At 48.7% G+C, this 15,978-nt stretch overlaps 1 protein-coding gene across 1 annotated transcript; it reads left to right on the top strand.

Annotated features, from left to right (window-relative positions):
* Window positions 1–582: 582 nt before the first annotated feature.
* On the top strand, window positions 583–3,381 carry CUNH11orf91 (chromosome unknown C11orf91 homolog). Its single transcript, XM_003781218.3, has 2 exons — window positions 583–1,573; window positions 2,989–3,381. Exons 1-2 carry the CDS (start codon window positions 1,078–1,080, stop codon window positions 3,069–3,071), a joined length of 579 nt encoding a protein of 192 aa, XP_003781266.1. The 5' UTR covers window positions 583–1,077; the 3' UTR covers window positions 3,072–3,381.
* The last annotated feature ends 12,597 nt before the right edge of the window (window positions 3,382–15,978 follow it).

Genomic DNA, 15,978 nt, shown 5'->3' with positions numbered 1-15,978 from the left:
AGGCTACCGAGCTTGGATATTCGACTGTCTGCTTTGCTGCTATACACACACACACCCCAACACATGCATATGCATATTACATACACTGTCCACTTGTGGAGCTGGTACTGACTCTGACCTTGACTGGCCCTCACCCATCCTTGTTCATTCACTCCAGTGATCATCAGGCTCAGGCTCACTTGGAAAGGTATTTCCCTCCGGCTGTGGCTATACATGCTACTCATATAAATGAGTTGGGCATGTGAAACTGGTGAGCTCCCTGAGTCCAGCACAGGATTTCCTCTTGGGGGTTTGTGGCCTGTTAGCTCTTGATAATCCCTGTGTTTGGAAGAGAAACCGTATGAAAACACTCTCCTTGAGATCTATCACCGATTTAGACTACGGTTCCCTTTTCTGGAATCGACCACAACACCGCTATGTTTGACAGAAACATGGGTTGTCTCTAACAGCCATTCCCAGTCAATCTTCTTCTTTGCCTGCCTCCCACTGAGGAGGATGGAACGTCACTCATTTTCTCAGGCTTCTTCACAGAGCGGTGGTCAGCGAAGCAGTGAGGGCAGTGTGTGGGGCAGAGGGCAGGTTTCCAGGATATATTTTTTTTCTTAAGGAGAAGACTGAAGAAAGCTTTCTCTTGCAGCCCTGGCCAGTTCCCTGCTTCCCTCTTTTCAATGTAGGTATGTTGGGGAGTGACAGCTGGAGCGGGGCGGGGGCGGGGCGCTTCACAGCTAGGGGAGAAGCTCGTGGAACTGCAGGCCTGTGGAAATAGCTTAGCGGCGGGGTAGGCATGGGGCAGGGGTGACATCAAAGTTTGGGGAGCAAAAATCAAGGAGCGAAAATCAAGGGGTTGGACCTCAGTGGAGCTCCGCAGCCCTCCAAATGACGGGCGGGGCCTGCTGCCAGTGGGCAGGCCCACCTGCTGGGGCGGGGCCTCTAGACGTTCGAGTCCCACCTTCTAGGGGCGGGGCTAGGGCGGAAGGGTGGGCCGTGGCCTGTGGAACCTCAGAACACTGGCGACACCCGGCTTGAGCTCGCGTCTGCCGGCGCGGGGTTCCTCCGACGCAGCCTCTCATTCAAACGATGCCGAAGGGGCGGCGCGGCAGCCAGAGCCCCACGATGAGCCAGCGGCCGGCCCCGCCTCTCTATTTCCCATCCCTCTACGACCGCGGCATCTCCTCTTCGCCACTCAGCGACTTCAACATCTGGAAGAAGCTTTTTGTGCCGCTGAAGACGGGCGGGGCGGCAGCGGGCGGGGCAGCGGGGAGCCGGCCCCTGCCACAGGCGCCCTCGGCCCCGGCTCCCCCGCCGCCGCCACCACCCGGCCTGGGTCCCCCCAGCGAGCGCCCCTGGCCCCCGCCCTGGCCTTCCGGCCTGGCCTCCATCCCCTACGAGCCTCTGCGTTTCTTTTACTCGCCGCCGCCAGGGCCCGAAGTGACTGCCTCGCCCTTGGCCCCCGGCCCCAAGACCCCCTGGCTCGCCTCTGCCTCCCACCCCGAGGAGTTGTGCGAGCTGGAGATCCGGATTAAGGAGCTAGAGCTGCTCACCATCACTGGGGACGGCTTCGACTCCCAGCGCTGTGCGTGACCTTGCCGGGGCCACCCAAGCCCACCCTTAACCTGCCCTGGCTCTCTCCTTGGCCCTGGGCTGAGATTTCACCCCCAGGAGTCCCAGATCCAAAATCCATCACACAGAGTCCTTCTCTCGTCAGCTGACCCCTCTTCCCACCACAAATGTGAACTTCATGAACCTGTTAGTCCCAAATTCCATCCTCCCTTCCATCCCCGAGCCCTTTGAGTAACAGGACTCCGAGCCTCCAACACCTGAAATTCCTTCCACCACTACCTTCATTCTCAACTTTAGTCTTCCTGCGCAGTAATATCCTTACCTCTGTTCTCTGGAACTCCAGCCGCCACGAACAGCCCTATCTCTAGAGACCTGAGAGTTAATGTTCAGTAATAACCTGAGGCCCTCACTGGGAGGAGCGGGAAAGAGATGAGGGTCAGTTGGTGTTTTCAGGGGGAGGTGGGAATTGTGCAAGACCCAGAGGCCCAAGGATATTCACTGAGGGGGTTTGGGCTACTCCACTTCCCAATGCTGGAGGGCAGCTATCCTGGTTCTCCTATGCCTTGCATGGGTAGCCCTCTCATCAGGATCCTGGGCTTTGCCGTCTGATCTTAGGTTTGAAATCTTAGGGATCTGTTCCAGGGCAGACCAGGTGCACTGATACATGCAGGATTCCTCTGGTGTGCAAGCTGATTGATTCCTCCCTGTTGGAGGGTAAAATTACTACATCCACATGTTCTCCCAGAAGGACCTATTACAGAGGAGATTATTCAGTCGCCATGGGTTGTCCTGCAGACTTCGTCTTTTCCATCACCTGATCTGGCTAAGGCTTGCCCTTGACTGAAGGGCAGGTGGTTCTAAAAAGACCATCCCAACTATTGTATACAATAGGTTCGATTGACCCTAAAATTACCTAAATGCTTAGGTCCATTTGGCAGTGGTCAGAGGTCGTCAGTGCATCAGACATCCTGTAATGTACCCTTTTTCATAGCCATAGGGAAAACAGTCCCTAGAAAACATGGGCTTTTCTAAGTCCTGGATTTCCTAACTACAGTAGAACCTCTATAAGTTGACCACCCAAGGGACCGCAACAAACTGGTCAACACATGCAGATGGTCCACACGAAGAACCAGGCCTATTTACTATACTGATATACATGTGGGTTTTGTCTGGTTTGTGAAAATTAGGTCAACTTAAGAAGGTGGTCAATGTAGGGAGGTGGTCAACTATGGCGGTTCTACTGTACTACATATATATTCTCCAGTTAATGTGTTTAGGCTGTTAGGGTATTTTTCCCTCCCATCTTGGATCAGAAACGGGTTTTAGGTTCATCTGGGGGGCACAGCTGCTTCCCAGGAGTTTGGTTTGGAAGTGTTAAAAAAAAGCCTTTATCTCAATCACAGCTAAGTTTGTTTTGTTTTCCTGCAGATAAATTCCTGAAGGCGCTAAAAGATGAAAAGTTACAAGGACTGAAGACCAGGCAACCTGGAAAAAAAACTCCTCTCTCCTGAGAAGCTGCCCACCAGAGCTTGGGCAGCCGCCTCCTTAGGTGTTAGTGCTTAGATAATGCGTCCCATTTGTTGTCGTTTCAAAGATCGTTATTTTCTCTTCTGTATTTACTGCTGTTCTTGTTGCTCCCAGCATGTACTCCACAAACAGTGCCCACTTGAGTGGTAAATCTCACGGTCTCGCTCCTCTTTGTGCTGCTGCCGGGAAAGCTCTCTCGCCGGGTCTATACACTACTGCCCGGCTGCCATTCAGGGTCTCCTGAGACCAGGGGAGGGGCCCACAACGCTGCCATAGTCAGACAAAGCAGAATAATAAACATGTCAGGAGGGAACTGGGAGAAACCATGGGCGATACCTTTTGGGTTCTGCTGCTGCGTCTGCTCAGAAAGGTTCTTTGAAGACTAGAATAGTGGGGTTTTTCCCCCCAAACATATTTACTCCTTGAAAGTGTCTGGTGTTTTGCTTTGTTGTTGGTTTTTGAGATAGTCTCACTATACTGCCCTCAGTAGAGTGCTGTGGCATCACAGCTCACAGCAACCTCAAAATCTTGGGCTTAAGTGATTCTCTTGCCTCAGCCTCTCGGGTAGCTGGGACTACAGGTGCTCACCACAATGCCCGGCTATTTTTTGTTGTAGTTGCCATTGTTATTCAGTTGGCCCGGCCCAGTTCAAACCCGCCAGCCTCCGTGTATGTGGCTGACGCCATAATCACTGTGCTATGGGTACCGAGCCTGCTTTGTTTTTTAAAATATGTTTTGAGCCACAGAACTCTGATAACCTTATCAAAATCATGACCCATCCTAGAAAGTCATACATTCAGGCTGGGCACAATGGCTCATGCCTGTAATCCCAGAACTCTGGGAGGCCGAGGAGGGTGGATTGCCTGAGCTCATGGGTTCAAGACCAGACTGAGCCAGAGCGAGACCTTGTCTAAAAATAGCCAGGTGTCATGGCAGGTGCCTGTAGCCTCAGCTACTTGGAAGGCTGAGGCAAGAGAATCACTTGGGCCCCAGAGTTTGAGGTTGCTGTGAGCTTTAATGCCACGGAACTCTACCAAGGGCAACAAAGTGAGACTCTGTCTCAGAAAAAAAAAAAGAAAGAAAGTCATATATTCAAGAAATATTGATGAGTGATGATGGGCCTACGCACCCTCTTAGGCACTTGGGATTAGGGTGGGAGAGAGACACAATGAGTATTATAGATAAGTAACTCATAATATGGTATCATAGATAAGGACATGCTAAGAGGAGGAGACAGTATGGTAAGGATAATCAGGAGGGTCAGAGGAAGGCAGGATGGAATTTCATATACTATGATGTATAGAGTTTCTTGAAGAGGTATAATTAAATAAGGTCTGAAGGAGGATGAGAGCCACAGCTACATGGCAGCCGGGGAATGTTCCAGGCAGAAGGGCCAGTACAAAGGTTTCGGGCAGGATCGTGGCAGCATTTTTGAGGGCCAGTAAACTTTACAGACAGCTAAAGCAGGAGGAGAGAGAGGTGTGTACAGAGGGGGCTCAGAAGAATGCAGAGGGGGCTCACCGAGTAGCCATGGTGAGGGCTTTTCTCTGAGTAGGATAGGGAGGTGAGAGGGAGGTGAGAGGACTTTGGGGGTGCATCATCTGACCTGTGGGGTTAAAGCTTTGCTTTGCTGCTGTGTTATGAATAGACTATAGGAGTACAAGCAGGGAGAGCAGTTAGGAGGCTGTAGTGATTAATCCAGGGGACAGGACCACGCTGATAGTAATGGATGTGGTAAGAAGTGATCAGGCAATTGGAGTACAGAGGTGTGGTGATCCGAGGTGGAATAGGTTGGGGAGAAGATCAGCAGTTTAGTCTGGGGTATGTGGAGTTTGGTTGCCTAATAGATAGCTGGTAGCTGGTAGATGCTGTGCGGCAGGAGGCTCTGTGCACCTGGAGTCTAGGGGGAGGCCTGAGCTGGAGGTATAAGCTGGAGACTTGCTGACATGCAGACATACTCAAAGGGTGAGGTCAGATGGAGTCAGCAAGGGAGTGAGTGCAGGAAGAAAGAGAACCAAAGATTGAGCTTGGAGTCACTCTCATTTGAGAGGCTTGGGGAGAAGAGGCAGCACTTGCAAAGGAGAATAAAAAGGAGTGGCCAGTGAGCCAGGGGTCTTGGAAGCCAAGTAGGAAAGGAGAAGGGGATCAGGCACAGTGGCTCTCATCTGTAATCCTAGCACTTTGGGAGGCCAACCCAGGAGGATCACTTGAGCCTGGGAGTTCAAGACCAACGTGGGAAACATAGCAAGGCCCTGTCTCTACAAAAAAAAAAAAAAAAAGAAAGAAAAGAAAAGAAAAGAAAAAGAAAAAAAGAAAAATATATATGTGATATGATAGATCGATGATAGATATAAAAATTACCCACATGGTGGTTAGGAGTTCGAGACCACCCTGGATGACACAGTAAGACCCATCTCTAAAAGTAATTCAGGCTGAGTATAGTGGCTTATGCCTGTAATCCTAACACTCTAGGAAACCAAGGTAGGTGGTTTGCTTGAAGTAAGGAGTTCATGACTAGCCTGAGCAAAGTGAGACCCCTCTCTTTACCAAAAATAGAAGAACTAGCCAGGTGTGGTTGCAGGTGCCTATAAGTTCCAGCTACTTGGGAGGCTGAGGCTGGAGGATCGCTTGAGCCCAGGACTTTAAGGATGTCATGAGGTAGGCTGATGCCATGGCACTCTAGTCCGACAGAGTGAGACTGTGTATCAAAAATATATATTTTTCAAATGTATGCCTATAGTCCCAGCTACTCAGGAGATACCGGGGCAGAAGAATCACTTGAGCCCAGGAATTCAAGGTTATAGTGAACTATGATCATGCCACTGCACTTTGGCCTGGGTAACAGAGCAAGAGACCGTGTCTTTAGAAAAAAAATAAAAATAAAAAAGAGTGATTGAGAAAGAAGTAGGGAGGGAGTGTGATCTGTTCTGACAAAGACTGCCTGAGAATTCACTCTTGCATTTAGGAATGTGGATTTAGTGCTGGTGATCTTGCCAGGGGCAACTGGGCTGAGAGATGAAATAACACCTGGGGCTGGACAGTTTTAGGAGAGTGTGGAAGGAGGTACAACAATGGGAGATGACTCTTTACCTACAAAGGAGAGCAGAGGACCTGGTTGCCCAAGTGGGGGGTAAGAACACTTTATTAAGGTGGGAGAAATAACCACGTTTGTGGTCTGAGGAGAACAATCCAGCAGAAAGAGAAAAAGCGATGATATAGAAGAGAGCTGGGAAATCGCTGAGTGCTATCCTTGAGTGTTTAAGAGGCGTCCTAAAGGGGTTTGGGTTTGAGGAATGAAGGGGTCGTGACGGTGGACTGAGCAACTCAGAGAGGAGCCCTCCCGAGCCAACCTTGGGTCTGTATTCATTATTATAAAGCAGGAAAAAGTAGTTAAAAGTCAATTTTCAGCATTAAAAAGGAGGAACATGAAAAGTGTCAGAATGTCTCCAGCTTGTTTTTGCAAAACTGCAGACCTTAAGCAAAACCTCTGCCTCCAGTGTCAAGAGACCTTTGGAATCTAGAGAATCTTTATCATCACCATTAGGCCTGTATTACCACACCTTGTGTGGACATTCTCCCTTAGAGCACGAACACAACTCACATGATATTCTCGTGATTCCTTAGGTCTCTCAAACAGAAGGTTGAGAGAGGTCTATGTTAAAGATCAGGGCACAATTTTCCTTATGGCATCCTTCATTCTGTGCTGCTATAACAGAATACCATAGATGAAGTAATTTAGAAAACACAGAAATTTATTTCTTCTAGTTCTGGAGGCTGGAGAGTCCAAGATGAAGGCTCCAGCAGGTTAGGGCCCTGTCTACCTGCTTCCAAGAGGACACCTTGAACGTTGTGTCTTCCAGAGGGGAGGACTGGTTGTGTTCATGCAGCAGAAGAGCAGGAGAGGAGAGGGAACCCATTCTCACAATCGCTAAACACCTGCCATTAGGCCCCACCTGCCAGCACTGTTGCACTGGGGATTACATTCCTAAGGCATGTATTTTTTGAAGTGGACAAAAACATTCAAACCATAGCAGGGAGGATGAGTTCAGAGTGGAGAGATTAGCTTTAGAGGGAGCAGAGATGGTTTATCTCTAGGAATAGGGGTTACATCTGTGGCATGGGGGTGCAGATGCTGGTAGATGGGTAAATGGGAGGAATTTGCATAAACACACACACACACACACACACACACACACACACACAGGTCTAAGCAGCAGCCTCCAGCTTGAAAATGCAAATAGACCTCCCTTCGTGGCTGAGCTGGGATCCCTGGAACCGAGTGCAAGGAGCCAGGCAGAGATTGAGAGCAACCGACCTCATGTCTAGTACAGGGCAGGGGATACTAGTTCTAGCTGGTTGTTGCCCAGGCAGGAATGTGGGCAAAGGGTAAGGTGAAAGCTTTGATTTCCACATCTTAGCAATGAATTCATGTTTCCAAAACATTATTCAGGCTATGTCAGCTAAAGGTGAAAAGCACCCTATCCCCAAGTTGGTAACCTCTGCTCTCTACCCACAGAGTAGGAATCACCTTGGGGATTTCAGCCTGTCTGCCTGCCCCAGAAAGACAGATTTGAGTTAGAGAAGTCCCCTTGTTCCCTTTGAAGAAGTCCCCTTTGAGTTAGAGAAGTTCCCTAGAAAACTTCAGGTTGGCAGAGGGGGTAAGGGGAGCTGGAAAAGCTTAGAAGAATAAGTGAGAGTAAGCCAGGCAGCTGGAAAACCCAGCACAGAGCTCAGATGCAGATGGAAGTGTCGACCGGGGACCTTGTTTCCCTCCCAAGTCCCACCAACCCTCCCTAGCTGCGCTCATAAAAGTGGCATCCTGGTAAGCCCATACCTGGGGCTGGGCACCGAGGAAGTCCGGGATTCGCATAATCTCCTCTAATTCTCACAACCGCCTTGTGAAACGGCACTGCTCTCCCCTTGTTTTACAGATGAGGAAGCAGAGGCTCTGAGCAGTTAAACGACTTACACACAGACACAGAGGCAGGCCGTGGCAGGGGCAGGTGCGGAACTCCGGTCAGTCAGGGCTACCCTGAGCTCTCCTGGGTGAGACACAGATGCAGGAGAAGCCTGAGGTGGGCCATAGAAAAGAGACAGTTGGCATTTCATTTCTTCTGAGGAGCTCTTTTCCCCTCACAGCCCTCAGGGGTGTTTTGGTGTCTTTGTAAGAGGAGGTGGCAGGGCAAGCAGAGAAGAATAATGATGCAAGGCTTGCTGGGTCCTGGCCCTCAGGGTCCACACAAAGCCGGAGCCACCAGGACATCCTCAGTAGGTAGGGCCCCCTTTCTGCACCCCTGTGACAGCCCAGATCCAGTACACCAGGTAGCCAGTGCCCGACCTCATTCACACAGAGTGACATTGGCACCTCTGCCTGCAGACCCAAGCCAGAGACGACACATAGGATCATCTCTCACGTACCAACTCCCATGTGCACTCGGGAACTCAGAGGAGCATTGGAGGCCTTGAGTGGTCTCAGGAGGACCCAGCACCATCAGGGGCCGGGGGACGTGCCATTCCTGTGGCACAAGTCCTTTTAGTCCAGGCTTAGATCTGGGTCTCAGGTGCTGAGAAGAGATTCTGGAAGAGACCCAAGAAGAGCTCACAGTACAGTTGGGGAAATATGACCAATACACTTTCAGTTAGGATGAATAAGTTCTTGAGATCTGTCATACAGCATGGTGACTACAGGTAACTATTAATGTATTAGATAGCTGAAAACAAGGCAATGGAACACAAATCATCAGCACTTACGGGCAGTTTCCAGGTATCACACAGGATATTATGCTTTTGACCTGGACCATCTCACTCACTCTATCCTTATAATGACCTTCCGGGTTGGGACTGCTGTCCTTGCTTTATAGTGGATCAAAATTTAGGCACCAATTGGTAAAGCAACACGACTATGATATTGCATCTAGTAAACAGGAGAGGCAGAATTCAAACATGGGCCGCCCCCAGAGCCGTAGTTCTGACTTGCTGGGCCACAAGACCTCCTGTGGGTATAGAAGACAGAGCAGGGTGGGGAACATGGATTGATGTTAGCCTGGTCCCGGCAGGGAATGGGTGGCATGCTCCAACTGGATAACCTGGGGAAAGTTTAATGAAGGAATTGTGCTATAAACTGTATGTACGTGTCCCTCCTCCCTCCCCCAATTTCTACGTTGAAACCTAATCCCTGATGTGTGGTATTAGGAGGTGGGGCCTTCGGGAGGTGATTAAGTCATGAGGGTGCAGCCCTCAGGAATGGGGTTAATAGCCTTAGAAAAGTGACCCGAGGGTGAAGCAGTTAGCCTTGCTTATGCCTGTAATTTAAGCACTTTGGAAAGCTAAGGGAGGGAGGATCCCTCAAGCTCAGGAGGAGTAAGATCCCATTTCTACTAAAAACAGAAAAAAATTATTGTGGGGGTGTCTGTAATCCCAGCTACTAGGGAGGCTGAAGCAGGAAAATTGTTTGAGCCCAGGATTTTGGGGTTGCTGTGAGCTAGGATGATGCCACGGCACCCTAGCCTGGGCAGTAGAGTGAGGCTCTGTCTGAATAAAGAAAAGAGGACGAGAGGGCAGGGGAGGGGAAAGAAAGGGAGTTCCCTCACCCTTCTACTTTGTGAGAACACAGCCCCAAAGCGCCACAGCTAGAAGGGGCCACCTTCTCCCCACAGCCAGAAGGTGCTAGAGTCTGGGGAAGGCCCATCAGAAGCAGGAAGTGGGCTTTCCCCAGACACTGAATCTTCTGGCTTCATGATCTTGGACTTTCTGTTATTCAGAAGCTAGGGGATGGTGCTTTGTTATAACAGGCAGAATGGATTATAACAGACTATGTAAAAAGGTGCAGGCAGGAAGTGGGGTCAACCAACGGCAGAGCTATTGCAAAGCCTAGGCCTGGAGTTATGAAGGGAGGGAGTGGTTGTCAGAACCTGGGAACAGAGAGGGCTGTAGAGAATATTTTGTACTTATTTTGTAAAATTTTGTAAGGAATATTTTGCAAACAAAGGCACGTTTAGCTCCAGTTTCTCCTTTTCCCTATATATGGATGGCTACCTTACCGGCGACCTCTGGAGAACTTTGTTGTGTGATGGGGAAACCTCCCACTACTTTATTCAACTCATCTCTGTCCACCTTCTGTGCCACAGGAGTCAGGCAGGATCTGGTGGCTTCTGGTGGCTTTCCATCTCAGTGGAGGTGAACCGTGTGTTGGTGCCTCAGGACATCCTGGCATTTTCCTTTCAAAGTGCCCTGATCCGTGACTTGTCCATGACCTTGGGGAAGCTACCAACCTCTCTAAGCCTGTTTTCACATCTGTCAAATGAAGATGCCTCTTTCAAAGGACTGTTGTGGAATGGAGGTTGGGGGCGGAGAAACAACAAATAAGGCGACAGACGTGAAACTGCTCCAAATTGGGAGTCATTTTAACATTAGAACACAGCCCTCCCTGTTGAGCTAGTGGTGCAGGGAGTGCTGGTGGCACAAGATATGAGCGGAGGGAGGTGTGGCCATCACGGAGGGAGAAGTACTGAATTTGAGGGCCTGGAGCTTAGTGTCACAAAGAGTGACATGGAGGTTAAGTGTGGATGGGAGGCAGTTTGGGGAAGAGGGTGATTGTTCCTAACCAGGACCAACCATATTCCTTCCACACAGCCTTCACATCCTTCATACCAAACAGACAAGTATGGCCAAAGGCTTGGTCTCTCTGGAGGTGGTGACCCAAAGGGAGGGATAATGGCACCACGCAGGCCTTTCCTTCTGTCTATACCAGGGTGTCAGCACATCTGAGGAGGTACCTATACAGCACCTGCAGCCAAAGTGACTACTGACAACCTAGAGGTCACATCAGGCTTCCAAAATAACTTGGAAGTAGTTTTGGGATTCATGATGACATCCTGTCCCTAAATAAAGAATCTTATCCTGAATTCCTTAAATTGTTAATGTCCGTGTATGACTTACTGATACTGAAATGGATGCTGACTTGTTTCTGAATCACTAAGCTTCTTGACTGTTGGTGAAGGTAGACATGTGAACGTGAACCCAGTGATTATAACTAACCTCTTTATTGTACCCTCCCTTCCTCTAACCTTTCCCATTTAAAGCCTTCCAACTTGGCTGGGTGTGGTTGCTCATGCCTATAATCCCAGCACTCTGGGAGGCCGAGGGAGGTGGACTGCTTGAGCTCGGGAGTTCAAGGCAGCCTGAACAAGAGCAAGACCCTGTCTCTACTAAAAATAGGAAACCTAGCTAAAAAAAAAAGATGTCAACTTGTGGCAGATTCTGAAACACTCTCAACTTTGTCAGTGTCTTCCTGGGACAGTCTTCACATTTAGCTTCCAATAAACTTTTTTTTTTTTTTTTTGAGACAGAGTCTCACTTTGTCACCCTTGATAGAGTGTCATGGTGTCATAACTCATGGCAACCCTTGGGCTCAAGCAATTCTCTTGCCTCAGCCTCCCGAGTAGCTGGGACAACAGGTGCCCACCACAGTGCCCGACTATTTTTAGAGATGGGATCTTGCTCTTGCTCAAGCTGGTCTCAGACCTGTGAGTTTAAGTAATCTACCCACCTCAGCCTCCCAAAGTGCTAGGATTACAGGCATCCTACCACGCCCGGCCTCCAATAAACTTTTATCAAATCATTTCTGCAACAGCCTTGATTTTAGCTGACAATAAGAATCCAGGAAATCAATGACAATGATAAAGCAAATGTATCATCTATTCTAGGGTTTTTTTCAGTGGGAGAAACAGAACTAGTTTACTTAAGTAACAAGAGTAGCTAACAGGCCGGGCATGGTGGTTCACGCCTATAATCCTAGCACTCTGGGAGGCCAAGGTGGGTGGATGGCTTGAGCTCAGAATTTTGAGACCAGCCTGATAAGAGTGTGAGACCCCATCTCTAAAAATAGAAAAATAGCTAGGTGAAGCATGAGACCCTATTTCTACTAAAAACAGAAAAACTAGCTGGGCATGGTGGTGGGCCCTTGTAGTCCCAGCTACTCAGGAGGCTGAGGCAAGAGGATCGCTTGAGTCCAAGAGATTGAGGTAGCTGTGAGCTATGATACCATCAAGGCACTCTACCCAGGGTGACAGAATAAGACTCCGTCTCAAAGAAAAAAAAAAGAGTAGCTGACAGGTTCTTAGAAAAGGCGTCATCCCACCATTGAGGGAATGGAATGAGGTGCTGCCACTGGACCACCCAGCTCCGACTACATTCCTTAGAGAGGAAATGTGACATTTCCACCTCTGTCCATGTTGGGGAGCAGGTGGCCAGGGCAGCTGTAGCCCCACCAGAGCCCTGGCAGACAAAGACACTACGTGTCCATCATGGGCCTTGGAAGATTGGCATAGGCAGTCTTAACCACCACCCCACCCCACCCCCACCCCATTCTTTTTCATGGCACAAGCGTGTGGCACCCTCCTGACCTCCTCAATCAGCTTCCGTACAACTTAGCCCCTGAGTGACTCACCAGAGTGACGCTGGGTTCCAAGTGCACATGATTGTAACCAGGCAACTCTCTAGAGAGAGGAAAAAAGGGGATGGTGTGGCTGGGTACGCCTGGTTTATTTCTCCCCAAATTATGTGTCACGTAAGCTCCTCTCAGAGGGAGGCCAGGACTGCTGTGCTAACTCCTGCACCTGCTCTTGCGAGGCAACAGAGGCTGAGAAGTGCTCCCCCTCCCATCAGCCTGGACATTTACTCCAGGAAACCTTCCTGGATCTCCTCCCCAGTCTGGGTTCTGGGTCCTTTCCCTGAACTCCCTTTGCTCTCTGGGCATTCCCTCTGCCACACTTCCCACCTAGTTACAATCGCCCATTAGTCTGTCTCCCTATCCTGGTGGTGATCTTCCCAACAGCAAGGGCTGTGTTGCCATCATCATTCCACCAGCCTGGGGTTATTGCCAGTTAGTTGAGATAATGTATGTCAGCTGTCCCTGACCTGACACAGAGCCGAGGTTCACAGTCATCTTTGCCTCTTTGGGTTTGTTGGGCAATTGGCAACAAGGTTTATGGTCATTAACATAAAATCCCCACATTTCTCCAGTGATGGGACCCACCAGGTGGCAGCATGGATTTAGAAGTGGGATGAAAGGCTCTGTCTTCCTAGTTCTCTCCTATCCAGGGCTGACCTTTATCAGTCTATTCATTGTTACCTAGAAGAAAATCCAACTTGGAAATTTTTGTGGAGGAGGAGACACTACTGCCCTTGAAGCCGTTTGTTGCAAAAATAAACACAGGTGCTGCACCTGGTCCTGCCCAGAGGCCTGCAGGTGGCTGCCTGCTGCGAGCCACATTTTACTTACCCATGGGAAAATCTGCTCTTCCTAGAACTGGTTTCAAGGTGAAAAGTCCAGTTCACAAGAACAAAAGAAGCTGGACTGAACTCATTGACTCATAATCTGGATTGGTCAACTGCTATAACAAAATACTGTAGACTGGGTGCCTTAACCAACAGACATTTATTTTTCACCCTTCTAGAAGCTGGGAAGTCCAAGATCAGTGTACTGGCAAATCTAGTTCCTGGAGAGGATTCTCTTCCTGGCTTATAGAAGGCTACTTCCTTGATGCCGCCTCACATGGCAATGAGAGCTCTGGTGTCTCTCCCTCTTACCTCTTTTCTTTCTTTCTTTTTTTGATACAAGGTCTCACTTTGTTATTGGGGCTAGAAAGAAGCAGTGTCAGCCCAGCTCACAGGGACCTCAAGCTCCTGAGCTCAAGCAATCCTGCCTCAGCCTCCCCAGTAACTGGGACTACAGGTGTGTGCCATGATGCCTGGCTAATTTTTCTATTTTTTGTAGAGAGAGGGGTCTCACTCTTGCTCAGGCTGGTCTCAAAACTCTTGGCCTCAAGCATTCCTTCTCGAGCCTCTCAATGTGCTAGGATTACAGGTTGAGTCTCCATGCCGAGCCTCTTCCTCTTCTTATAAGGGCACTGATCCCATCAGAAGGGCCCCACTCATGACCTTATCTAAACATAATTATCTCCCTAAGGTCCCATCTTCAATCCTGTCACATTGGGAGCTAGGGCTTCAATACATGAATTTGGGGGCAGGGAGGGGGACACAATTCTGTCCATAGCATTATCTACAGGGACTGAGTTACAAACATCTATATATGAGTCACACTTACAAACCTATTACAGGTATTAGGTAAAAGTACCTGTACATACAAGTTCAACTTAAGAACAAACCTACATAACCTATCTTGTTCATAACGTGGGGTGTGGTTTTCTGTATTTATCTACCTGTTCCTATTATATGGAACCCATTCCATATGGAACCTATTCCATATGGAACCTATTCATCTATATGGACTATTGTCTGTTTGTTATCTGTTACTATTATTACCTGTTAGTGGTTGAATGGTCTAAATCAGCACTTCCAATAGATATTCCTGCAATGACATATACGTTCTATATCTGTATCATTTAACATGGTAACCATTAGCTACGTGTAGCTACTGAGATTTGATATATGGTTAGTGCAACCAAGGAACTGAATTTTAAGCTTTATTTCATTTTAATTATTGAAATTTAAGTTTAAATAACCACATGGAACTAGTGGCTACTAGACTGGACAGCTGTGCTCTACATAGGCAGATCTATATATTTGCCCCCTTATTTGATTAGGTTAAGTTTAGAAGGAGGACAAATTGAAGGGTTTAATGTGGGCTTGGTTTTCAGAATTAACTGTTGTGGAGGTAAGTAAAAAATAGCCCTTTTTAGAAAATGATGAAACTAAGGCTCAGGAGAGTGAAGCCATTGCCTAAGGTGACATGGTGAGTCAGTGGCTGACCCTATCTGCTCCCTCCAAGGCTGCAGATGGCAATGCCTTCCTGTGTGATGTCCTCCAAGAGTCCAGGTTCCCTTCCTCTCCCTCCTGGTGGCAACTTGGGAAGAGTTATAGGACAATCCAGACAGTGTGTGGCATGGGAGTGTGGGTGTGTTTATATGGGTGTGTGTGCATGTGCGTGCATGAGCTGGCCTTTTGCAGAGGTTGGGTGGCCTGCTACACAGTAATGAGGATTATGTACAAATCTGAATGGTCCACTACACCCTCCCCACATCCAGTCCTCAATACCAGTTTACTTTAGATGTATTTTAAGGATGGATGTCATTTTGTAGTCTTTTTTTTTGAGATAGAATCTCACTATATCACCCTCAGTAGAGTGCTATGGTGCCACAGCTCACAGCAACCTCAGATTCTTGGGCTTTAAGCAATTCTCTTGCCTCAGCCTCCCAAGTAGCTGGGACTACAGGTACCCACCACAATGCGCAGCTATTTTTTTTTGTAGCAGTTGTTTAGCTGGCCTGGGCTGGTTTTGAACCCATCAGCCTTGGTGTATGTGGCCAGCGCTGTAACCACTGTGCCACGGGTGCCGAGCCTCATTTTGCAGTCTTCTAGAAACAGGGCAAAGATGCTGAATATAACTATTTCAACAGGGCCAGTTAGTGGCTTGGAAAATGCCTAGTGGGGGTCCAAGCACAAGAGGCTATTGGGGGTTTAGAGACACCCTTGGAGTTTCTCCCAATCCCTGTCATAACACCATAACCATCAATCCTAACTAGTAAGCACCAACTGTTGAGGGATTCCCATGTGCCAGGCTCTGGGCTCAGCACTCTGCATGCAGCATCTCATTCATATTTATGGCTTCAGCCCTTACTGTATGGAGACATCAAGAGGCATCAGCTAGGAGGTGGTCAAGGGACTATGAAGTCCATGGTCTTAAACCCTTATCTCACTTTTCAGTGACTGGCTATTAACCACAGTATTTTCCTTGTTCCCTTCAGCCACCTGATAGGAAAGAATGTTTCTGTGGGCAAATATCCTAAGAGCCTGAACTTCATCATCCAGCCTGTGGGTCCAGCTTTGTGGGCTTTCTACAAATGGAATCCATGGTCTTTCCATATGATT

Source organism: Otolemur garnettii, unplaced genomic scaffold (assembly GCF_000181295.1).
Source record: "Otolemur garnettii isolate 467f Iridium unplaced genomic scaffold, OtoGar3 scaffold00001, whole genome shotgun sequence".
NCBI lineage: Eukaryota > Metazoa > Chordata > Mammalia > Primates > Galagidae > Otolemur > Otolemur garnettii.
The sequence above is the reverse complement of the archived record's forward strand: the minus strand, read 5'-3'. Positions and strand labels throughout refer to the sequence as shown.